The following is a 25343-nucleotide window of genomic DNA, read 5'->3' as shown; positions in this document are numbered from 1 at the left end:
ACAGGAGCAAAGTTATAGTTACAAAGTAACAATGAAAATAGTTTTCTGGTTGAAGGTCATCACAACATGAGGAACTATAGTAAGGATCACAGCATTAGGGAGGTCGAGAACTACTGCAGTAGAGAGTTCCAGCCTGGTAGAGCTACCAAGTAAGACTCTGTCTTTAAAAAAGAAAAAAAAAAAAAGAGTAATCATATCTATTGTTCATAGCATAGTTTGATTTTTTTTTTTTTGACTTGTCCCAATCTTCTTGCTGTGCTCTAGAAGATAAATTGGGATGACTTAGCTGCCAAAAAAGTGCCTGCGCCATTCAAGCCGGTGATCCGGGATGAGTTAGATGTGAGTAACTTCGCTGACGAGTTCACAGAGATGGACCCCACCTACTCTCCGGCTGCCTTGCCACAGAGCTCCGAGCGACTGTTTCAGGTAAAGGTGCAGCATGCCAGACATGCTTTGGAAGAAAGCCAGTTTCCCTAGTGAGGTGGTTTGTTGGCATAAAGTCAGAATTGTATAATCTCTTCAGAATTAAATTTAGAGATATGTTGAGGTACTATCTGGAAGTTTGCAGTTTACTAAATAGCAGATTTTATTATAGTTTTTAATGTGTATGTTTTAGGTTTTTTGTTGTTTTGTTTTCTGGGGGATTGGTTTTGTTTTGTTTTTTTGAGACAGAGGTTGGATTTTGGGGATTTGGATTGTTTAGTGGGATATTTTGTTTGTTCATTTGAGACAGGGTCATGCTATGGAACCCTGGCTGTTCTGGAGCTCACTATATATAACAGACTAGTCTTGAACTTCTGCTTCTCCATAGCTCTGATCAAAGGTGTACATTTGAACAACCAACCTGTGTTTGTTTTTTATGAGGAAGTATTCATTTTATACTTGAAAATTCATTTCTGCTGAGGCTCATATGAAAATTATAATGCTATTTTATTTTTTACTCCATTCTTTAATCTACTCAGTGTTACCTGGACCTTTATCTTCAGTGAATAATAAGTTATACATGCTCTCTAATTCTTAAAGTCTTGAATCGAGGGGGCCAGAGATGTAGAGTGCTCACCTAGCCGGCAGGAAACTCTGGCTTTGGTTTCTAGTACTGCATAAAACTGGGTCTGGTGGCACTCATCTGAAATCTCAGTGTTCCAGAGGGTAAAAAGTTCAAGGTCACCCTCAGCTACACAGTGAACACAGCTGCCAGTAGAACCCTGTCTCAAAAAAACAAAAACGGAAGGGAGGGAGACAGACAAACAGATTTATTTCTAAAGACTTTGGGTTTCAGTCCATGGTCTCCCTGCAGTGATGGCTGTAATCTGGGAATGCGAGCTAGAATAAGCCCTTCCTCCCCAAGGTGGTTTTGCCGAAGTACTGTTTAAAGATTTATTTTTATAGTTCTGTACATGCATGTATGTATGTATATGTGTATGTATGTATGTATGTATATATGTATGTTGTATAGAATTCCTTGGAGCTGCAGTTTCAGCTTGTAAGCTGCCTGATGTAGGTTATGCTTTGAACTTCATGCCCTCTGAAAGAGTAGTGTGCACTTTGACTCTCTGTTTACCTGTTTGTTTTTGTCAGTATTTTATCACAGCAATATGTGTAGATGTGTGTATGTGAAATATTATATAAAACACATTGTTTTGTATTTTAACTTTAAAAAATTAAAAGTACAGAATATTTTTTAGGAAATGTTCCTTTTTCAGATGCAAGATACTCTCTGCCCATTGAACTGTGTCATAGCTGCACTTCTCTGACCACTGACAGTGCCTGTAGTGTGCTTTGCTCTGGCCATTCAGAGTGTGCCTCTCACCTATCCTATGACACTGGAGAACATGGCCAAGTATCTATGTAGGTGTTTGTTTTTTAAATGTCCTAGCTTGCACAGAGTAATCATGTGTCATTTATCACTCTGGCTTACCACATCATCCTTTCACTGGGCTTATTATTTTCCAAAACTCAATTTTAAGTTTAGTTATTCTGAAAACATAGAATACAGATTCAATAATTGCTAAATTAAAGATGAACTTTTATGAAACTTGTTATTTTTCTACAGTTCTTGGGCCACTTTATGTGATGTGTTGACTGTATCTTTTCTGAGGTTAGATGTGTTTATAAACAGATATTATCAGCAGTGCAAAAGGTTTACAGGCTTGCATCAGATTTGGGAGTGGAATAGGGAGGAAGTCTTTCTGCCTTTATTTTTGAGTTGGGCTAGTTCTGCCAGAAGATGGCAATATCTCCTTCTGAAAAGCATTTGCTATTGAGTTAATGCTGTATTCTGAATGCAAATAAAATTATCTTCATCTGAACATTTTTTTCTATGAGAAGAAATGATCGCCATCTAGACCGTGCCTAGCTGTGAGAGTGCAGAGCTTTGAGCTTTAGCATCTCTTCTCTTTTCAGGGCTATTCCTTCGTTGCTCCATCTATTCTCTTCAAGCGTAACGCAGCTGTCATAGATCCTCTTCAGTTCCATATGGGAGTTGACCGTCCTGGAGTGACAAATGTTGCCAGGAGTGCAATGATGAAGGTATATAGGTCTGGCTGCCTCAGTTTGGATCTGTGGTTTTTGTGAATATTTAAACACCAACTGATGTTCTTAAGTCTAGTAAACTTACTAGATTATCACTCAACTAAAAGGCAGCTTTAGAAAATGAGTAAATAAGTGGGAATAGCAGTGTTTTCCCCAGAAGATTGTCAACTGCCAACCTGTATGAGCTCCTTTTTGCCATGATAAAACATGGTATATTTTGGACAAATGTATAGATGAAAATATAAGCATACTAAATGAGTTTTAATTTATTGCTTTCAAATTTCTGAATCATTTCACATTAAATTACAGCTTTACATATGCTTTGTGTAGTACTACCAATTTTATTAAATTAAATGATGTTGATCTTTTACCAGGACTCACCATTCTATCAACACTATGACCTAGATCTGAAGGACAAACCTTTGGGAGAAGGAAGTTTTTCAATTTGTCGCAAGTGTGTACACAAAAAAACTAACCAAGCATTTGCTGTCAAAATAATCAGCAAAAGGTATGGCCAGTCCTAGCGGACTTTCTCGGGGCTTTCTACCACTTGGGAAGTTCTGGAAATTACGGAGAAGGAAGTCAGCGGTTTCCTTTGTGAGGCTTTTTGCACCTAGGCTGTTATTTGCCTTTTTAGCTGAGGTCCAATACTTCTAGCACTAGTGTTCTCTGATGATGTAACCAGTTTTGGACGAATCAGAATCTGTTGTGTTTTTTTTATATGAAAACTGTCTTGTGGTAATGATCTATTTAATCAGATTTGCTTGGTACTTTTATTTGTTGAATATTTGAAGTCAAGAGTATTTAGCAAGCTTCCTGATGGCTTTAAGAACAGAGCTAGCTAGTTCTGGTAACAGGTTATTACCACTGCTAAATTGTCAGCAAGAAGAGCATCCATTTTTTTTGTATGACTAGCTCTCTTCTGATTCAGAGGGAATAATTTTCTTTAAAACAAAGTTTTCTTTTCCTGGTGGGTGGTATGATTACTACTGTTGTGGATATGTCATTTGGAGACTTTGACACAGGCATTCTGAATACACTGTAAATAAAAACAATCAGGGAGAGAGCACTGACGTGAAACTCTGCTGGAAAACTATTTGATCTTGTAGGATGGAAGCCAATACTCAGAAAGAAATAACAGCTCTGAAACTCTGCGAAGGACACCCCAATATTGTGAAACTACATGAAGTTTTTCACGATCAGGTATTTCAAGGACTCCCTCTATCCGCGCACATGGGCTAGGTCAGATACAGGGTTCAACTTCTCACCAGTTTTATTGGTGCCACTGAGTGAAGCTCAGGGGTGTCTACTATCACCCAGCCTCTGGGAAGGGGAGAAAAAGTAGCGCACACACTCTCACCTCTGCATCAGTTCATCCTTTACTTCACCCATCTTGGCATAGGTGGATGCCAGAGGGGCAAGAGGCCAGCGTGCCACTGTCACAGATTGCAGTGTGCTTATTGTGAGTGTGGCTGCCATCCACCCTCACTTAGTTACTGCGTAGTCAGTACTTAGTGACTTTAAGCCTTCAACATTCTTTACATTTCTAGCATCAGACAGACTGACTCTTAAGCCCACATGGTGCAAGTTAAGGACAAATGGGAAGCAGAAAGACAGATGTTCCCTTTCATCTTGTTCCAGGTGGCAGCATCTGCTCAGCCCCCAGGACAGGTTTGTCCTGTGCTCTCTTCTACTCTTAGCTCTGCTTTTCAACAGAAGTCTCACACGGAAGCCTGTCACTTGGACATGGCTGGTCCATAGCACCTCCCATGCCAGAAATTGTGCTATTTATTCTTCTCTCTGACAATGGACAGGTATCAAAGCCTTCTTAGAACCTAAGCTTGTTACCATTCTATGCCTATTAAGGCACAAATACCAAAACAAGTCCTGAACATGTTTGGTTTTTTTTTCTTCTTCTTCTTCTTCAAATTTTAACAACAAAGGACCTGAGATTCCTAAGAGGCTTGAGACTTGTACCAGGATCAGTAATCAGTGACAATCTAGAAAAGAGAACCTTTCCAGGCACACATTATTCTGTTGTTGTGACATTCTTGACTAGAGTAGCTTTGGGGACTCAGTTCTGAGTAGCACAGCTAAGAGTGACTCATCATGGTGATATCAGGTGGCAGCAGGAACACATCATAATTATAACTTTTGCCTCCGTTTATGCAGTATGTGGTCCAGGCATTGTACTGTAAACTCTACATATATTATCTTAGTCCTGGCTTAACACTGTGAAGTCAGAAAACAACTCATAGAAGTTTAGTTACCATTAGTTAGCCTTCATGGTAAGGCTGGTATCTAAGCCCCACTATCCCAACTTCAGAACACAACAAGCTTTTAATTACTTTGCTATGCTAGTCAGAGGAGGCAGATACACAGCCAGTTGTTATGTCAGGTAACAAACATCTGAAATTGGTATCATCTTCTCCTTCCCCTGGTTCTCATGAGAAGAGAAGCTTTTGAAGCAAGAGCTCTTGAGGCTGCTGCCCTTGTGCCTCCACTGCCTTGAGGCTGCTGTCCTTGCACCTCCACTGCCTTTTGCCTTATTGACCTACTCAGTCAGACTCTCATGGGAGCAGTGAAACCCTGGCCATTTGAGGTGCACACTAAAGACAGCGTCCTGTTGATGCAAATACAGAGAAAACTCACCTATCAATCAAGAAACTGATGGATGACACCCCCACCTGCAGTTTTGCAGATCACTGTATCTCAGTCCAAACTTTGGATCTTGGAACTTCTGACTAATGTCTTATCTCAAGAATTCTATACCAAGTTTTAAAATTTATGTTAAAAGTTTATTTTTGTCAATTTTTAAATTTAAGAGTCATTGGAGTAGGACTTTTCTTATGATCTAATGCCACATGTAGTATAAATATAATAATTGGCTGCTATGCACTTGATAGCTAGATATGTCTCTAGAGTTTTACCCACGATAGGTGATCCTCATATCTATCCAATCCTTTTTCCAACCAGGGGTGATGGTGATCAAGAGTGACTCTTCAACCTTTGGCTGCACAGTAGTGCAGCTCATTTGTGTGCTGTGATCTTTTTATATCCTCTGTATGTTCCTAATTGCTGCTGTAACAAATTACCACAAACTTAATATGTTTACTGTTAAACGATGAATGGAGATAACAAGTTTGCAATCAGGTTCTCTGATCTGTAGTCAAGGAGTGGACAGAGCTGGCTCCTCCTGGAGACCCTAAGGACAACTTGTATACCTGACTTAGCTTCTGAAGGCCACTCATTTTCTTTAGCTTGTTAGCCCTCTATTGCAGTACTCTGATCTCTTCTTGCACAGTCTAATCTTATACCTTAGATGCTGGTCAATAACTCAGGGTAACCATCCCATCTCAAGAAGATTAATGATGGGGCTAGCCAGATGGCCCAGTGGTTAAAAGCTCTAGGTTCAATTGCCAGCACCCATGAGGCATCTTACAATCATCTATAACTATAGTCCCATTGGATCCAGTGCACTCTCCTGGTGTGTAGACACATATGCATACATACTTATTTACGTACATACATACATAACACATGCATACATTCATATATACATATGTACATATATGTGTACATCTTTTCAAAAAAAGAATTTTAAGTGTGGTAGTACATAATCCCAGCACACAGGAGGTAGAAACAGGCACATCTCTTAAGTTCATGGTTTGCCTGGTCTACAAAGTGAGACCCCATCTCAAGTTAAAAAAAAAAAAAAACAGCAATAGAAGAACCTTAATTACAATTACAAAGTCCCTTTGCCATCTATAATAAGAAATATGGATTTGAAGGTTAGGACATGGCATCTGGAGGCCATCATTCAGTTCCACCTGTGGATTTTCTTATCCTCTACATTTTATTCCTAAGGGTCCTAGAGTTTATAAAGGTGTCTCAGTTGGGTTTTATTGCTGTGAAGAGACACTGTGACCAAGGCAACTCTTAAAAAGGCAAACATTTAGTTGTGACTGGCTTACAGTTTCAGAGGTTCAGTCCTTTATCATCGTGGTGGGAAGTACTTGATGCTAGAGGAGCCAAGATATATCTTGATCCAAAGGCAGCCAGAAGGAGACTATGTTCTGCAAACAGCCAGGAGGAAGGTCTCTTCCACAGAAACATATACAGTGAGATGCGGGTATTTGCAGTAAATATTCTCAGAAATCCTGTAATTAGTCATTGAGCCCTGAAGTTATCAAACACTGCCTTTCTTTCATGGGAAACTACCCATTAGCTGAGTGGCAGCAGTTGCATATATCACTAGTTAGCAACCCCCTGCATTATTTACCATAGATTTTGTCATCTCGGCTCTCAGTTTTAAAGTGAAAATATAAAAACCCAAGAGAAGATTAAAATAGAATTCAACAGAAATGAAATGAAGTAAAGGAAAAGACTGTAAAGATTTTGCTTAAATATTTGAAATTTTTCATTGCTAAAATAGAATTCTAAAAAGCTACATTATTCTTTAACTCTTTAAATGCAAGGATTGTTATAGGTTGTTTAAGCAAGGGATTATTTAAAATTGCTGAATAATAAATAACCTATAAAGTAACCTTATCTTTTCAGTAAGACCCCACTTTATTCTTTCTTTTCATCTTTCTAGCTTCATACATTTCTTGTGATGGAACTTCTGAATGGCGGAGAGCTGTTCGAACGCATCAAGAGAAAGAAGCACTTCAGCGAGACTGAGGCCAGCTACATCATGCGGAAGCTTGTGTCAGCTGTGAGCCACATGCACGATGTTGGAGTGGTGCACAGAGATCTGAAGCCTGAGGTGGGCCTCTGTGACCTTGGACAGCTCAGCCTGCTCTCCTTGCTCGCTAGCCTTAGAGTAGCTGCCAGGCTTTAGGGCACTTTCTCTTTCTCTTGGGCCATAAGTAAATACTGGAAGATGTTTCTTAGGATCTTTTCTTTCTCTTCTCTTTTCTGTGTCAGTCTAAAAGGAATTTGTTCTTTTTTCCCCCTCTTGCCAGCTGATCATCTTGAGGTTATATTTGTAAGTGTGAGAGCCTTTTATGGGAAAAATGCTTCATGCAACAGTTGTATACTAAAAATAGCGATGGAAAATTTTGTAGCAAAAAATAATAGCACTGCTATATGTATTCCATCTTGGGGAGTTTGTTGGCTTGATAGTGTATTTTGAAACCTTAATTTTCACATTTTTAAATCAAATTGATAGCTCCTAAACAGTAATGTATGGGATTCTGTTCTACATAGTTACACATGAGGCCCTGCCTTGGTTTAATAAGCTGTCCTATCTATATGTGCTTCAGGATGCTCACGACTGTGGTATTTATAGACCTGGAGAGCGGAGCAGAGCAACAGCTTTTTATATTTCCTTAAGAAGGCTAATTAAGAAGGTTTTAATTCAGAATGATCCATTTTTAGTATCAAAAATATGAAAATTCCTCAGTTTTTAAAAATAAGTAATAATGAGCTTGGAAAACAAAAGCCAATGACTTTTTTTAAAAAATTATCCTTTACCATATGAGAAATTATATATATTTCTGCTCTAAAATAGGATATTATTTTTAGTTTCTATGTGATCATAATATATTTTCAAGTCTATTTAAAATATTAATGGGCTTGATGTTCCTTTTTATTAAATCAAAAAAGAATATTTCTGTAAAAGCAATTTTTTTAATCTTGTGCTTAAATTATTTAAAAATGTTTTAAAAGATGGGCAGTAGTGGCACATACTTTTATCCCAGCCCTTGGGAGGCAAAGGAAGTGAGATTTCTGAGTTCAAGGCCAGCCTGGTCGACAGAGTGAGTTCCAGGACAGCCAGGACCACATTGAGAAAACCTTTCTCAAACAAAATTGATATTTTAAAAGTGGAAATGTAGGGCTGGTGAATTGGCTCAGAAGGTAAGAGCACTGACTGCTCTTCTGAAGATTCCTGAGTTCAAATCCCAGCAACCACATGGTGGCTCACAACCATCTGTAATGGGATCTGATGCCCTCTTATGGTGTGTCTGAAGACAGCTGCAGTGTGTGTATTCAAATACAGCTCTCCCTCTGTATCTGTGGAGGATTGGTCCCGAGGCTCCCTACGCATATCAAACCTCTTACATGAAATTGAATATTATTTTATTTTCATATAACCTACATGATCCTTTTGTATACTTTAAATCCTCTCTCTAAGTTATTTATGATATCTATTTTGATGTAAATGATAAATATGTATATTTTAGGGAATAATCACAAAAAAAAATCTTTGCATATTCTGTACAGTATTTGAAGGGGTTTTTGTTGCTGTTTTTGTTTTGTGGGTAGATTGTTTTGGTTTGTTGTTTTGGTTTTTTTGTCTGTTTGTTTGAAGTTTTTAGTGGGTAGTAGTTTGAACCCACAGTTGTGATCCTCAGGGGTACAGAAGACAATTGATTTAACCCTTTAAAGGTTTTAAATTTTTGAGTACTTTGTATTACTGTTCTTCACATTGCTAGTAATTAATCAGAAGTGGCTTGTGTCGTAGGAACTCGCCGCTCTGCTAGCTCCCCTCGGCTTCCTTCATCCCAGTTCTCACTCTCCTACGTAACACCCACTGGAAACATGGTGCTCTGGGCTCCGAGATGAGCTGTCTAGTTTAAATGTGAGAGCACACGACTTTACTTAAACGTTTGCTTGATAGACAAGGAACAGGCATGCAGTGTTTTAATGGAAAAGATCTGTTCCATGACTGTATAGAACTCATTTTCACATGTTTTATTCTTTGATAACTGGCCATCTGTCATCTCATGGTGTCTCGAATGAGGCACATGTCCTCTGCAGCAGAATTTAAATTTGTCTTCTTCCTTTCCTGATCAAAAAGATGCTTCTGTAGCGTGAAGTGGGGCAGACCTGTTAGATTACACTGTATGTCCCACCATCATTTTATTCTTAAACTAGGTTGTAGGAAAGTAAAACTGTACCTTTGAACTGGCACTTTCCTAACTATAGCTCTCACTTTGACTTTTAAATGGCAGAGTATATTATTTCCAAACTACACGTTGAATCCCTTTCCTAGGCAGCATTTTAGTTGTGACTGTTTAGATAGTTAGATGGCGTTCTTTTTCTGCATAGACAGAACTCTAAGCTCTAGGTGAGAACAGACAGATTTAGAAGCTGGCTGGCATTCTTAGAGGGCTGCTTGGTAGTCTTCATATTGATCCTCTTAAAGGATTAAGAAAGTTCTGGATGTGATAGTATTTTCAGGCAGGAACCGAGATGAGGATAGAAGTGGCTCAGCCGTTACTTTTGTCCCTTCCTGGCCATGTACACACCCATGTGGAACTGTCCTGACACTTCCCTTGCTACCCTGGGGCAGGAGGTCGGAAGTAAGCAGTAAGCTCTGGTTTTATGTGTTATGAGGAGGGTTAGAGTCGCCAGTGTAAAGGGAATGCCCTCGCTTCCGACAAGATGACCAAAGAATTCCTTCATTAGTCTTAGTGGAACAAACCCGTTCTTTCCAGAGCCTTGACAGGCCCCGTAGAGATGGAGCCAAACGTGCTTCTGGTAAGATGTGTAGCACACCGCCTGGCACTGCACAGAGAACCTTCAGTATAATTGCTGAAGGACAGATATGTCCCAAGAAAACACCCATGATTGGTGACCTCAGTCGTCAAAAATCAAGGTCTGAGTATTGTATGATAGAAAACTATTTCAATTTTTCCTTTCTTTGTTTTTTCTACCCCCTTCTTTTTTTACATTAAGTTTTTTTCTGTTTTATAATTTCATGACTGAGTACTGTCTTTACATCATTTGCACTTACCTTCTCCCCACTCCACCTGCCCTGCCCCCTCACTCCTGCTGACTGCGAGAGATTAGGTAATCCGTCAGGGCTTATCCTTGGAGAAAACTGAGTTTCCCTTTCTGGGCAGCTATTAGTTGCCTGTAGCTGTTCATCCAAGGCTGGTAGGGCTTTGTAAGAGTTCTCTCATCTATATTGGAATAGCAACTGATGCTGTCATTTGCTGCTCTTACGTAGGCTACCAAATTGTTACAGTTGCTTGGGTACAGCTCCCTGTCACACACAGAAAACATTCTCACAGCAAATATTCTGTCCGCTGGCTCTTAACCATCCCCCGACTCCTTTTGTGGGATGTTTCCTGAGCCTGAAATGTAGGAGTTGTGCTGTAGAACATTGAAGATGAGCACCCCACGGTTTGATGCTCTCTATATTTTAACCAGGTGTAGATTTTGGTGATGGTCTCTTGACTGCTGTAAAATGAAACTTCTTACCTGAGCATGGTGGCACACACGTTGAATTCTACCATTCAGGAGGCAAAAACTGTGAGTTTGAGACCAGCCTGGTCTACATAATAAGTTTCAAGTCAGCCAAGGTTACACCTTAGTGAGACATTGTCTCAACAGAAAGTGTGTGTGTGTGTGTGTGTGTGTGTGTGTGTGTGTGTGTGTGTGAGTGAGGGGGATGGGAGGGAAGAAGGGAGAGAGAGAGAGAGAGTGTTAGTTCTTTAATGAGAAGTGAGAGCTACACTTACCTGAGGATATAGGAATGACAATACAATTAAGAATACATAGGTTTAGGAATGTGTCATTAGCAGATTCTCCTCTAGGGCCTTTGACCAGTCATAGCAGTTAACTTTGGGTATATGTAGCAATGCTGGTCATTGCTGTGGTTCACAGACATTATACGTGGGTAGGACTGCTGATTGCTTTTCTCCCTTGGCAGTTTGAATGGCAGCTTTGAATACCATGACAACATTTCCTCAGGAGGAGATTTCCAGATCAGCTTTAGTCCAATTCCTCCAACTCTTGTGTCTGAAGTGTAGTATCTTCTTCAGCAATAGTCTTAGGCACTAAGGTCAATGGCAGTAGCCTATGTTTGGGGAGTCTATTGAACTCCTATGACCAACAATGGTAAGGAAGGTTTCCCATGCTTGGCACTGAGTTTCTGTTAGTCTATGGCTCTTAGGGGAGATCATTATTACCAAAAGTAGAATAATTTCATTTAAATTTTATACACACACTCACACACACACACACACACACACTTGTATATAGTTTGATTGTTGTTTTTTAAAAGAGTCTTTGTGTGTAGCCCTGGCTGTCCTGAAACTCACTCTGTGTACCAGGCTGGCTTCAAGCTCAGCAATTCATCTGCTTCTGCCTCCCTAGTACATGTACCACCACTGATCTGGAAAACCTCAGGGATGTGTGTGTGTGTGTGTGTGTGTACACTGATTAGTGTTTTGCCTACATATTTATCTATGTGTGTCAAATCTCCTGGAACTGGAGTTATAGACAGTTGTAAACTGTCATATGGGTGCTGGGAATTGAACCTGGTTCCGCTGGAAGAGCAGCTAAGGCTGAGCCATCTCTCCAGCCTCTGTATATGTATTTTTAATGAACATAAAATAATGTTTTCCTACAGATTTCCTAAAAGTCATTGTTCCCTTTCTCTCCCTCCCCTTCTGTGCTACCCTTTTTAACCCTCCTCAGATTAATAACCTCTTCTACCTGCTTTTCTTATTTCTTCCTTCCTTCATAACACCTGTGTCCTACTGTCCTCCTCTGTGGAGCTGCTCCCCACCCTGCTCCATGGTCTCATCTTACTTCCTACTTTCTGCAGGTACTCACATCTGAAAATCTGCAGTTAGAGACCTCAGATGAGAGAGAATATGTGACTTGTCTTTCTGGATATATAAGCACCTCAATATGCTTTCCATTTCTGTCCTTTTACCTAACATTTTTATGATTTTATTTTTCTTTACATTAAATAGAATGTGTGTGTGTGTGTGTGTGTGTGTGTGTAAATAGAGATAGAGATATATACACCACATTTTCATTATTCACTCATCAGCTGAAGGACATTAAGGCTTTTTCCATTTCCTGTCTGTTGTGAGTAGGCTGGCAATGGTCACAGCTGAGCAAGTATCTGTGGAGTGGGACAGAAAGGCCTTTTATTTTCTCCTTTAAGTAAAAAGTTTAGTTTAAGTATGTCAAACCTCAGGATAGCTGTGAGTGTGGCCCAACCCAAAAGAGATTGCCTTGATACATTATTAGATATTTTTCTGTGTGTTTGCTTTTGCTGCTTATTTTCATGCATTTATTGTTTTCTTTCACTTTATTGAGACTGTTTCACACAGCGTATTCTGATTACGGTTTTCCCTCCCCCACTTCCTCCCAGATCCTCCTCCCCTCCCACCCATATCCTTTCTCTCATTAGGAAGCAAACAGGCATCTAAATAAAAATAATAAAATAAGATGAAGTAAAAACAGACAATCTGGACTAGGACAGAATGAACAAACAGAAGAAAAAGAGTCAGAGGAAAAGCACAAGAAACACACAGACCCAGACGTTTGCAGTTTTAACTTGATCTGTCCATTCTTGAGCATGAACTTTCTAGACTTCAGCAGTGTGCTGTCAACGGGTTAGACAGGCCTGGAGGTTTTTTTTCTTTGTATCAATGAGACATGAAATGTTCTTTATTTCAACTAGATCAGTAAGAACGTAAATGATTGTCCAGAACTGGAGTCGTTTAATCACAGTAAGAGCTTAACACTGTCTAAAGACAAAATAGCCAGATTCGCTTTGACACACTGACTTAAGCTATCTGTATCAGTAGTTAGTTAGCATTCTCTAAGCACATCTGGAACTCCAAAGTGTTCACTCAGCCAGAGCAGTAGGGCCCTGAGTGAATGAATGATTGAAAACAGTACTTTCTGAACAGTGCAGGCAGATTTCCAAACATCAGACTATTGCCTGTTTTAGCAAAACTACTTAGGAATATAATACAGATCACTGTGATTTCATTAATAGACTGCAGTAGGTACATATTTATTTTATTTATGTGTTTTTGTGTTTGTGTTGAGGGTGAGATTTGAACTCAAGTACTTATGCTTGTACAGCAAGCATCTACCCACTGAGCCACCTCTCTGGCCCTTCATTTATTATTTCATTCAGCAGTCCCTTCCGAGATAGTATGGTCTTGATTCCATAAAGTGAATATCACAATAAAGCAAATTGGGAATTTTTTTACTTCATGGTACACATAAAGTTTTATTTTTGCTATACTATATTGAGTATGCCTTTTAAACAATGTACAGATCGTAATTTAAATTTTTTGTTACTATTGTTGAAGAATTCTAGTTATCATTTGAGCTTTCAATAAGTCCTGATTATTTTGCTTTAGGATGCTCTGTTGCTGTAGTAGTTGACTCTGCCTTTCCTGAAAGACTTCACTGTAGCATGTTTACCCGTGGTAGAACTTCTATCAGAATTGGAAGCCATGTTTTCAACTCTCCCACTGCTTTATCAGTTGAGTCTGTGTGAGATTCCAGATCCTATGCGGTCATTTCAACAATGTCCACTGCATCTTTACCACAGCAGACACCAACTCAAGAAACTACATTCTTGTTCCAACTCCTCCTCATGGTCTAAGGCTTTTGAGCAATCGCGTCACATCTTCCGGCTCTGTTTCTTTGCTGTTTCTACTACATCTGCTTTTACTTCCTTCGTTGAAGACTTGAGCCTCTCAAGACTATCCATGGGGATTGGAATCAACTTCTTCCAAACCTTGTTAGTTGATATTTTTATCTTTGAAATCGCAAGTGTTCTTAATGGTATCTGGCATAGAGTATCTTTTTCAGAAGACTTTCAGTTTATTTTGCTCTGATCCATCAGAAGAATTATGACCTATGATAGCTATATCCCTAAGTGTACGTCTTAAATACTAAGACGTGCGTGCATAAATAACAGTTGGTGTAGGGGCTACCAAATGGGTGTGGTGTTGGCAGACCCTTGTTTGTGCTTAAGAGGTTACTCTTAAGCACGGAGCTTTGGGTGACCCGTTACATGGTTAATGAACATATGTATTCTGAAAGGTGTCTTTTTCTGAGCAGTTAAATGATCAGTAAATCATGTTGTAAGCACAGATGCTGCCATCCATGCTGTTGGTCCACTTAATGAACATTGACTTCAGCTTAGCATCACCAGCTGCCCCCTCCTCTAACAGTACACCACCCTGTCCTTTGCAGCTCTGAAGCCAGGCATTGCTCAGTTTACTCTCCAGTTGTGATCTCAGTGAACTCAGCTGCCTTCTGGAAAACTTGCTGCAGCTTCCACATCAGCACCTGCTGCTTCAGCTCGCATGACTTGTCATGGGAAGGACTTTTCTCCTGTAAGCCTTAGGAGCCAACTCTGCTAAATAGCTTTAAACTTCTCAACAGGTGGCCTACCTCTTTGTCTTTACAGAATTTAAGAGTTAAGGCCTTGCTTCTAGTCAGCTAAGGGAATGTCATGGCTGGTTTGATCCATCAGATTTTCTCTGTGTGAACAAGATGGCCTTTTTGGTTTTTGTCATTTATGTGTTCACTGGAGTTATACTTCTAATTTCCTTCAGTACCTTTGACTATGCATTCATAACTTAGCTAACCGGCGGCACAAGAGGCCTTACTCTTGGCCCCTGCTGTCCGTCTTCTCTACCTGCCTTCCTCGGTGAACTTCAGCACTTCTTTTAAAGTGAGGGATATTGTAGATCCCTTTTATTTACTACCTTGTGGGTTCTTCTTTCTTCTACCCTTTCAACCTCCTAACACTAGATAAGAGAGAGAAAAAAAAAAAAGATAGAGAGGAAAGGGGGAAAAAAATCCATGAATAAAGTCAGGGATCATAAAGGAGGTGACATTAGACTATTTCCTGATGATTAGGGCCATCGAGTTCCTTGGGGCAAGTTTAATCTTTAAAGTCAGGATAATATAATTTGTTCTTGTTGTTTCTTCTTTTTGCACAACTACTAAACAAATCACAACCAACTAACCCACAACCACCTCCTGGGGCCCTAGCATTTATGAACCCTCTAAGAAGTCCCCAGAATTCCAAACATCACACAATCGCAGAAACTACCTGCAGCTGGCAAAATCACATCCCTCCTAGAGCATGAGGCAAATCATAGTCAACTGCTATGGACAATCTGAAGCAGCCCCATATTTCATACCTGGGATTAAGACAAAAACATATTCTTATCTGTGGGGTTTTAAATCATTTATTTATTTATTTATTTATACTCCAGATTTTATTCTCCACCACCACCCAAGTCCACCCTCTGACTGTTCCACATCCCGTACATCCTCCCTACCCCATCTCCATAAGGATGTCCCCACCACCCACCCAACCAGACCTCTAAACTCCCTGGGGCCTCCCATCTCTTAAGAGTTTGGTACATCTTCTCTGAATGAACCCAGACCTGGCAGTCCTCTGCTATATATGTGTTGGGGGCCTCATATCAGCTGGTGTATGCTGCCTGGTTGGTGATCCAGTGTTTGAGAGATCTCAGGGGTCCAGGTTAATTGAGATTGCTGGTCCTCCTACAAGGTCACCCTCCTCCTCAGCTTCTTCCAACTTTTCCCTAATTCAACCACAGGAGTCAGCAGCTTCTATCCATTGGTTGGGTGCAAATATCTATCTACTTGTTGGGTCTTCTAGAGGACAGTCATGATAGGTCCCTTTTTGTGAGTGTTCCATAGCCTCAGTAATAGTGTCAGGTCTTGGAGCCTCCCCTTGAGCTGGATCCCATTTTTGGCCTGTTGCTGGACCTTCTTTTCCTCAGGCTTTTCCATTTTGTCCCTGAAGTTCTTTCAGACAGGATGGGAACCCCATCCCTCACTTGATGTCTTGTCTTCCTGCTGGAGGTGGGCTCTAGAAGTTCCCTCTCCCTACTGTCAGGCATTTCATCTAAGGCCCTGGCCCTTTGAGTCCTGAGAGTCTCTCACCTCTCAGGTCTCTGGTACATTCTGGAGACTACTTCCCAAGGTTGCCTGTTTCCATTCTTTCTGCTGGCCCTCAGGGCTTCAGTCCTTTTCCCTCACACAATACCAGATCAGGTTCCCCTCTTGCCTCCCACCCACACCCATCCACTTTCCCTCTCAGGCCCCTCCCTCCCAACTTGTGTTTGCTTTCTTCTCCCTCCCAAGTGGGACTGAGGCCTCCTCACTTGGGCCCTTCAGCTTGTTGACCTTTTTGAGTTCTGTGGACTGTATCTTGGGTATTCTGTACTTTTTTTTTTTTTGGCTAATATCCACTTATTAGTGAGTACATACCATGCATGTCCTTTTGGGTCTGTGTTACCTCACTCAGGATGATATCTTATGGTTCCATCCATTTGCCTGCAAAACTCAGGATGTCTGCATTCTTAATAGCTGAGTAGTATTCCACTGTGTACATGAACCACATTTTCTGTATCCATTCTTCTGCCATGGGACATCTGGGTTGTTTCCAGCTTCTGGCTATCACAAACAAACCCACTATGAACATAGTGGAACACGTGCCCCTGTGCATGGTAGGGCATCTTTTGGGTATATTCCCAAGGGTGGTATAGCTGGGTCTTCAGGTAGATCTATTTCCAGTTTTCTGAAGAACCTCCAGACTGATTTCCAGAGTGGTTGTACCAGTTTGCAATCCCACCAGCAATGGAAGAGTGTTCCTCTTCCTCCACAACCTCACCAGCATGTGTTCTCACCTGAGGTTTTGATCTTAGCCATTCTGTGTGGTGTAAGGTGGAATCTCAGGGTCATTTTGATTTGTCTTGAAAGGCAAAAAACCCAGAATAGCAAAAACAATTCTTAACAATAAAAAGAACAGCTGGGGGAATCACCATCCCTGACCACAAACTTTACTACAGAGCAATGGTGGTAAAAACTGCAAGGTATTGGTACAGAGACAGACAAGTTGATCAGTGGATTAGAATTGAAGACCCAGAAATAAAACCACACACTTATGAACACCTGATCTTTGACAAAGACACCAAAAATACACAATGGAAAAAATAAAGCATCTTCAATAAATGGTTCTTATCTAACTGGCTGGCTGTATGTAGAAAAATGAAAATAGACCCATATTTGTCACCTTGTACAAAGCTCAAGTCCAAGTAGATCAAGGACCTCAACATAAAACCTATACACTGAATCTAATAGAAGAGAAAGAGGGAAAGAGCTTTGAACTGATTGGCACAGGGGGAAATTTCCTAAACAGAACTCCAATGGCTCATACTCTAAGATCAAGAATTGATAAATGGGACCTCATGAAACTGGAAAGGTTCTGTAAGGGGAAGGACTTAGTCAATAAGACAAATCTCGGCAATCTACAGAGCATGAAAAAATCTTCACTAACCCCACATATGGTAGAGGGCTGATATGCAAGATATATAAAGAACTCAAGAAGCTAACCACCAAAAAACTAAACAACCCAATCAAAAAATGGGGTATAGAACTAAACTGAGAATTCACAACAGAGGAATCTCGAAGGGCTGAGAAGCACCTAAAGAAATGTTCAGCATCCTTAGTCATCAGGGAATTGCAAATCAAAAGGACCCTGAGATTCCACCTTATCTGTGTTTTTTAAAGAAGTCAAAATTCTCACTACAGGATATATGACTCTTCCTTTCATTTGGCCACTTTATAGAACTGTTGATTGGCCTAATTTCAATATTGCATTCCAGGGATTAGATTGGCCTGAGGGAAGGAGAGAGATGGGAGACATCTGTCCAGTGATATTGTCAACACATATGTTTCTTGATTAATTCATTGTCATATATGCAATTCAAAGTCCCCAAAGCAATGACAATAGTAATAGTAATAGCAAAGATTACTTGTCACTGGGGCTAGCCGGTTAAGAGCAGTTGTTGCTCTTCCAGACAACCCAGGTTCAATTCCCAGCACTCACATGGTGGCTCACAGACTTCTGTAACTACAGTTTCAGAGGATCCAACCTCTTCTGGCTTCCAAAGATACCAGACACAGACACTCATGCAGGCAAAACATTCCTATACATAAAACAAAAGTAAATAAATCCAATCTCTAATTATTAAAGATGACTAGTCACAGATCACCACATAAATGGAATAGTAATGAAAAAGCTTGACATACTATAGAAAATACCCAAATCTGACAAGCACAGTGTAAGCACACCTCTGAGGTGTTGAATGGTTTCTTCAGCATGGGGCTGCCACAAACCTGCAGACTGTTTTAAAAAGACGGTCTAATAAAATGAATTATACCTGTATGTACCTGTGCCAGGCCCCAGGGACAGCATCATAAAATGGACCCAAAGTCCCTGTCCCTTATATCATTGTTGTCTGATGGAGACAAGAACATCCAGCTAAAAATGAGAGATGATAAGTGCCCTAAAGCATGATGGGAGAAAATAGGGGAAACTGGATCTTCAGTGTAGTGAGGCGTTTAGGGCAGCATCTTTCTCTAAATGGGAGTGAGTATACAGGAGTCAGGCAAGTGCAACTGAGATGCTTGAGGGAGTGGGAAACAGACTCAGACAGAGGAAAAAGTGGAGACTAAGGGGCTGGCTTGGAGAAGCATGTGTGATCAAGGAGTATTTAATCTGACACTGTAAAAACTGAAGTGATGCAAAACAGTATAAAGAAGAAGGTAAGTGGTGTGCTGACACCCACGCCCCAGATTGACCCACAAGACTATGTGCTCAGGTCAAATCCGAGAATACACAGACAGTATATCCCATAGATAAGTCAGCAGATCTCCTGTCATCCCCATGGGAATCTAACCAGAGCATTGGCATCCTACAGAATCTGTTGTTCACTGATGAAAACGACAATTTGGAAATTAAAGTGATTGACTTTGGGTTCGCACGCCTCAAGCCACCTGACAACCAGCCCCTCAAAACCCCATGCTTCACCCTCCACTACGCAGCACCAGAGCTCCTGACGCACAATGGCTACGATGAGTCCTGTGACCTGTGGAGCTTGGGTGTCATCCTGGTGAGTTCGTCCCACCAGCCATTAAGCCTGGTCTGCTCTTTGGTGGCCTGGTGCTTAGCTCTCACTGCTGTTTGTCTTAAGTTCATGAAAAATCTCCATGTACTGGTCTGTTTTCTGTATAACAAGCAGTGGCCCCACTAATGTATATTTCTGCTTCGTGGATCCTATAATAGAAAAAATGTAGAATTTAGTTATCTTTGGAAAATATAAGTTGCAGTGGTTCATATAGAGTATACATCGTTGTTTTGAAAGAAGCTAGTGTTGTGTTAGACAAAGTATGAAAATAGTGGCTCCTTAATAAAAACACGTATTCTCTGAAATTCTACACTAAACGTGTAAGTAAAAAGAATTGTTTAGGATAAACCGATACATTTAATAGATACAACTAGAAATATAAATAGTTCCTGTGGTAATATGGAGAGAACCTGCTTTTCACAAAGTGTGCATGATGTGAAACTAAAGAAACCTCCAGTATTTCACCTCAAAATAGCCTGACTTGGTCTTCATATATCCTGTAACGCTGCATGTTCAGGAGGACCTTGCAGGTACTGCCGAAGACTAGAACTGAACATCACATTTTGGCACAGTGCTGTGGAGGCTTCTCCCCTCTCTCACTGCATGGACATGGGTTTTTAATCTACCCTGTCTACACAGCGTATGTATATAGGGTGGCTGGGGTTGGTTGGTTTGTTTGTTTCAAACAAGGGACTATTCTCTACAATAGCAGTGCCCACCATTTGTGACTGTGACTATGCTCTGTGATACCATTAACCTGATTTTTATGCTGTTTTTCTTAAACATTTAACCATTAAATGTATGTACATGTTATATTAATTATACCTGTAGTTGGAGTCTCCAACATTTATTGAACCATTCTTTTGGTAATGAGCTGTTAGTATTTGCTCCCCCTTTTTTCACTAATTATAAGCTATAAGGATGAATCTTTCTCATATACACAGTTGCATTTGCCTTTAGTTCCCTTAAATTCCCAGAAAGGTGTCCTTGTTTTCATTTTAACATAGAGGCCTGGACTTTCCTCTGTTAGGGTTGGTACACATCATCAACTCTATGTGAGCACGTTGGATGTTACCCATCTTAGTCTTCAGGTACACACCACTGTTCTTAACGTTGGTAGGCATCCCTTTTAATACGCAGTCTGAGCTTCTTCCATACATGTGGACATTGCTTTGTTTGTTTATGGATTGCCACTTATGAGTTTGCCTATTTTCCTCTAGGCAGCTTTTCTTACAGAGAAAGCTCTAATAAAGATAGTTAACCTTTGTGTTTATCAATAATTGGAAGTGTTTCTGTGGCTTACCTTTTTTTTTGTTTGTAGTAAATAGGATCTTGATTTTATTTTTAGAAAAGTTTAAGGAGAAGTGGTTTTTGCTTTTGAATTTCCATGTGGTAAAATATGTCAGTCTTGTCTTCATGGCATGTGGCTTTGATGTCAGGTTGTCACTGCCCTGCCCTCAATTCAGGGTTCCCGAAATACTCCTTCAGAACCACCATCTTACCTTTACATGGGCCATCTGTATTCCATCTGGGTTTCCCCAGTGGCTAGCCACTTGCTCCTGCAGGTTGGCTCTTTACTTTTAAGCCTTATATGACTTTCATCTGGGCACTTTAAGTCATCATTTATCACTTTCAAACTGAATTTACAAATTTAGGGATAAGAAGTTTAAATAAAAACAAATAAGCAACTTCTGTAGGCAGAGAGTTTTGAGGACTGAAGTTGATGATATTTTTATTAGCATTGTCCTAAAAACATATAAATACAAAAGAGCCCTTCATTTTCTGTATTTTCTTTTTCATTATAAAAGAGATGGTTCTTTAAATTTAGACCCATTGTGACCATAAAGCTCCTTTAAGGTTTGCAAAGAGTCTCAGACATCCAAATAAATGTAGTCAAGCTCTTAAGTATATCCTAATTATTTCTTACATATACATATATTAATTTCATATATGTATGTATGTATGTATGTATATGAAAACAACCCTCTGGGAAGGCAAGGTAGAAGCTGCCCTGCCTAATAGATTTAATGGTTATATGTTTAAGAAGAACAGGATAAAAATTAGGTTAATGGTGTCGTAGAGCATAGTCACAGTCACAGACAACAGGCACTGCCTTCTTTTTACAGTGCACACTGTATTGTACAGACTTCCAGTTTTTTCAGTAGATGATTTATAAGCAAAAAGGTGTCATGAGGCCAGACTTGGTGGCTCATTCCTATATCCCATCACTCAGGCAGCTAGGTAGCAACAGGACTTTCAAGTTCCAGGCCAGCCTAGGGTACAGTATGAAATCCTGTCTCTACAAACAGTACAAAGTGCAAATCATGCACTAGAAACCCTTAAGGTACAGAATTTGTGTATTATTTGAATCCTAATTCCACAAAACCTAATTTAAATTGTTTGTTAAATTCACATTCTAAATATAATTAATTGATATAGCTATAATTATAATATATACCCAGCTTACATAGTGCAATGTTCGTATTACAAAATATGATCATTCATTGGATATCGAATACTACAAAAAAATTACTGCTGTTTGTTTTTTTTTTAGGAGTGACGTCAGTTGTGGTTTGTTAAAGCCTCGTCTTTTGTAGATACATAAGAAAACAGTTGCAGAAGAAAATGAGCAAAATCAGCAACTGATTTTGATCATTTCAAATGATCAAAACAGAGTTTTGCTAATTTCCCCATGAAATGAATGCATCTCAGCTGTCTAGACCCTAACTTCCCTGCAGTAAGCACAAGCAAGCCCAGCATGTATTTGGAGCTCTTTATTTTACTTTAGAATTAGATGCCCCTCTTTCATCTTGCATTTAATAAATTGGAGTGTTTTTAATTAATTATATTATCTTTATTGAATCAAATAAATTACTCCAAGGAAATATAGACTATGTGGTTTGATTATAATTTAGTGTACATCAAGAATGTTCAGTTCTTGTTTGAAATGCTCAGAACTTTAAAGTAGAACTTGGACAGCTTAACAGTCTGCTTGGGCTGCTCATAATACTGCAAAGTGAGTGAAACAGCAGAAACATATTCTCTCATTGTTTTAGAGGTTGGAGCGTGCAAGGCCAGAGGGTTACGAGTGTTAAGGCCATAAGGTGTCTGGTGCAGACCCTCCCTCTGAGGACAGCTGGCTCTCTCCTTATTCAGCCTCTCTGTGGCACGGGGTTGAATAGACAGGACTCTGGCGTCCATTTTCTTAAGGGTACTAATTGGATCAGGACCTTTGCTCATAACTTCCTTTCATCTTCAGTACCTCCAGAAAAGCCTTTTCTCTAAATACAGTTATGTTGGATAATCATATCTAAATTTAGGGGAGATCAAACCTTCCATTCACAACACAATATTTATAACAGTGGTCAGTGGACCCGGAGCATGCCTATGAATTAGCACATGATTCCATTGCAGCATTTTCTCCAAGTGTTTTATTCTTCACCTCATGGTTCTCTTTGTTCTCAAATTTTTGGTTTTTTTAAATGAGAATGTAAGAGAATACAACTCTGAATGTCTACTATTTTTCTGCATTTGCATTTTATAATTCCCCTATGTGCATGTTCTGTCAATATGTATATACACACGTAAAACATGTTCAAACATACATATATATATAATCATATATATGTATAGTTATACCTTTTATTTTTTTGCTATACTGTTTGCAATTAAAGATAGAAAGTTATTCTTTATAGAATTTGATGGCTAGCTGTTAAACAAAAATTGTGAGATCTCATCCCCCATTGATTGGGGCTACCCTAGGTATAAAAATAATTGTCAATTGTGATGTCATAAAAGCTGTGCTCCTTCATTTTGCAAGTCTTTGAAATGTTACTTTGGTGATAGACATTGTCTCTGAAATCCAGTGATGCTTACTGTAGTAGCAGATAAATTATGCTCATAGAGTTAGTATTAGCTTACTGTCATGGCGTGACAGTGGTTTTTGCAGTTATTCTGATTTTTTTTTAACTTTCTTTTATCATGGCAGTATACAATGCTGTCAGGGCAGGTGCCATTCCAGTCTCATGACAGAAGTTTAACATGCACCAGTGCAGTAGAAATCATGAAGAAAATTAAAAAGGGAGATTTCTCCTTTGAAGGAGAAGCATGGAAGAATGTATCCCAAGAGGCTAAAGATTTGATTCAAGGTAAGGCACTAGAGAAATCTCACTGTGCCCAGTACAGAAGTCTGTGTTTATTAATTGTTCCAGAAATCCATGAGGATTCTCCAAGTCTTGCCAGGTGGCTCGTCTTCTTTTTTTCTGGAACTCTCCCTTATAATCTCATCCCATTTGCAGCATGCACTACCATGGCTCCTGTTGGCATCTTCTTACAAACCCTAAACAAACCTCGTCTTTTCTTGTGTGCTTTTCCCAACTATGTTTAACCGGTGTTGTGCATTTTGCTGCTGTACTGGTCCCCTCAGGTCAGAATAGCTGTCTTTGTCTCTTCTATGTCTCCCACTCTCTCCTCTTTGAGTGCCTGCCCTTAAGTCTCTAGTGCCTTACCACATTCCTTATCCGAGACGATGGTTAGTGTTGGTTTTTCTGGAACTTACCAAGGCACCAGTGGTGTCCTTCTGAGGGCTGGTTATTTTCTCCTGCTTGAAAAACCTCAAGCCCTGGCTTACAGCCTCATAGAAATGATCTCTTGTGACCTTTTCTTAAAATCCAGTGCCCTCAAGTGGATTTAGGTATATATGAAAATACTTATGTAGGCGGTAAAGGCTTATTGAAGCAGTCATGTTGCAAGAACATAATTGACCTTCATGTATCTGAGGCTGTTTGTTAAACTATGTTTAAAGTGGAAAGCTATAAAATTTAAATGCCTTATTCCTGCAGGGCTTCTTACAGTTGATCCAAATAAAAGGCTGAAAATGTCTGGTTTGAGATACAATGAATGGCTTCAGGATGGCAGTCAGCTGTCCTCCAATCCTCTGATGACTCCAGACATTCTGGGATCTTCAGGAGCAGCTGTGCACACCTGTGTGAAAGCAACCTTTCATGTGAGGCCCTGTTCTGTGTGCGAGCTCTGAATCATGTGTTGTGATTGGGTAGCTTTGAAGACAGTCTCCATAAATACATAAAACAATTGTGCAATTTAAAATATAGGTGTGTTTATAAACTGCTTCATGTTGTGAACATAACATGAACAGAAAGCACATGGCAGATTGGAGTTACTGCTAACTCACCAAACACTAGCTATTTAGAATTTGTTTCTGGAGGGGGACAGTAATCCGACATTTGAACATTTGAAAATTCAAACATATGTAAGAGCTCTCTCAAATGAAAAATCATTTCCTAGGAACAGTGTACAACAGAACACTGGGAACTGAGGCCTGGGTGAAAGTCCACCACTTAGCACTCTTAGTGCCCAGCAGAGAAGGAAGGGTGTGGAGTAGAGGAGTTGTCCCAAGCAGAGGCAAATGAGTGCACAGAATTAGTGCAAGATGAGCTGAAAGAGGCATAAAGAATGTGAAGGGATTGTCCTGGGGAAGGAGAAGGAATGGCACTTCTGCTGCCTCAGAAGAGGATCTGACAAGTGTGCAGTGGGAAGGAATGGAGAGAATGGCTTCAGGAATCCAGTTCTTCCTGGGGGCATGTGATGTGAGGCAGTCAGGCATCACTGTGGCACTTTCCCACATGACGGAAATTCAGGAGAGAGTTGATAGTGGCAGCTCACACCTGTAATCTCAGCACCTGGGAGGTGGAGGCAGGAGAATCAGCCCCAGGTTATTCTTGGCTACTTACAAGTCTGAGGTCAGCGTGAGCTACTTGAGGCCCCGTCTCAATAGTTAGCATAACACAGGAGCTGGAGAGATGAGTCAGTAATGAATAGCGCTGCTTGCTCTTGAGTGGACCTGAGTTAAATTCCCAGCACTTACGTGGTAGCTCACAGTGGTGAATAATTCCACTCCATTCCAGGTGATCGAATCCCCTCTTCTGGCCTCTGCAGACACAGACATACATACAAGCAAAACACCTCCTCATATAAAATAAAATACTTTAGTTAGCACAAGAAAAGCAACAAAGAGAAGTAATGATGGCTCTGGGACAGCTCAGCTGGTACAATTCA

At 40.1% G+C, this 25343-nt stretch overlaps 1 protein-coding gene across 3 annotated transcripts in view; it reads left to right on the top strand.

Moving 5' to 3' along the window:
* Nucleotides 1-25343, top strand: part of Rps6ka5 (ribosomal protein S6 kinase A5) — a 178699-nt gene that overhangs the window by 149862 nt on the left and 3494 nt on the right. For all 3 annotated transcript variants that reach the window (XM_021178733.1, XM_029484482.1, XM_029484481.1), the window contains 8 exons: nucleotides 265-426; nucleotides 2404-2529; nucleotides 2907-3040; nucleotides 3642-3735; nucleotides 7130-7300; nucleotides 19062-19253; nucleotides 23257-23416; nucleotides 24110-24273. In XM_021178733.1, coding sequence (XP_021034392.1) covers nucleotides 265-426; nucleotides 2404-2529; nucleotides 2907-3040; nucleotides 3642-3735; nucleotides 7130-7300; nucleotides 19062-19253; nucleotides 23257-23416; nucleotides 24110-24273 — 1203 coding nt within the window. The remainder of the gene's footprint in view (nucleotides 1-264; nucleotides 427-2403; nucleotides 2530-2906; nucleotides 3041-3641; nucleotides 3736-7129; nucleotides 7301-19061; nucleotides 19254-23256; nucleotides 23417-24109; nucleotides 24274-25343) is intronic.

The sequence above is a fragment of the Mus caroli genome, chromosome 12 (genome assembly GCF_900094665.2).
Source record: "Mus caroli chromosome 12, CAROLI_EIJ_v1.1, whole genome shotgun sequence".
Classification (NCBI taxonomy): Eukaryota; Metazoa; Chordata; class Mammalia; order Rodentia; family Muridae; genus Mus; species Mus caroli.
Note: the sequence above shows the minus strand (reverse complement) of the source record. Positions and strands in the feature narration are given on the sequence as shown.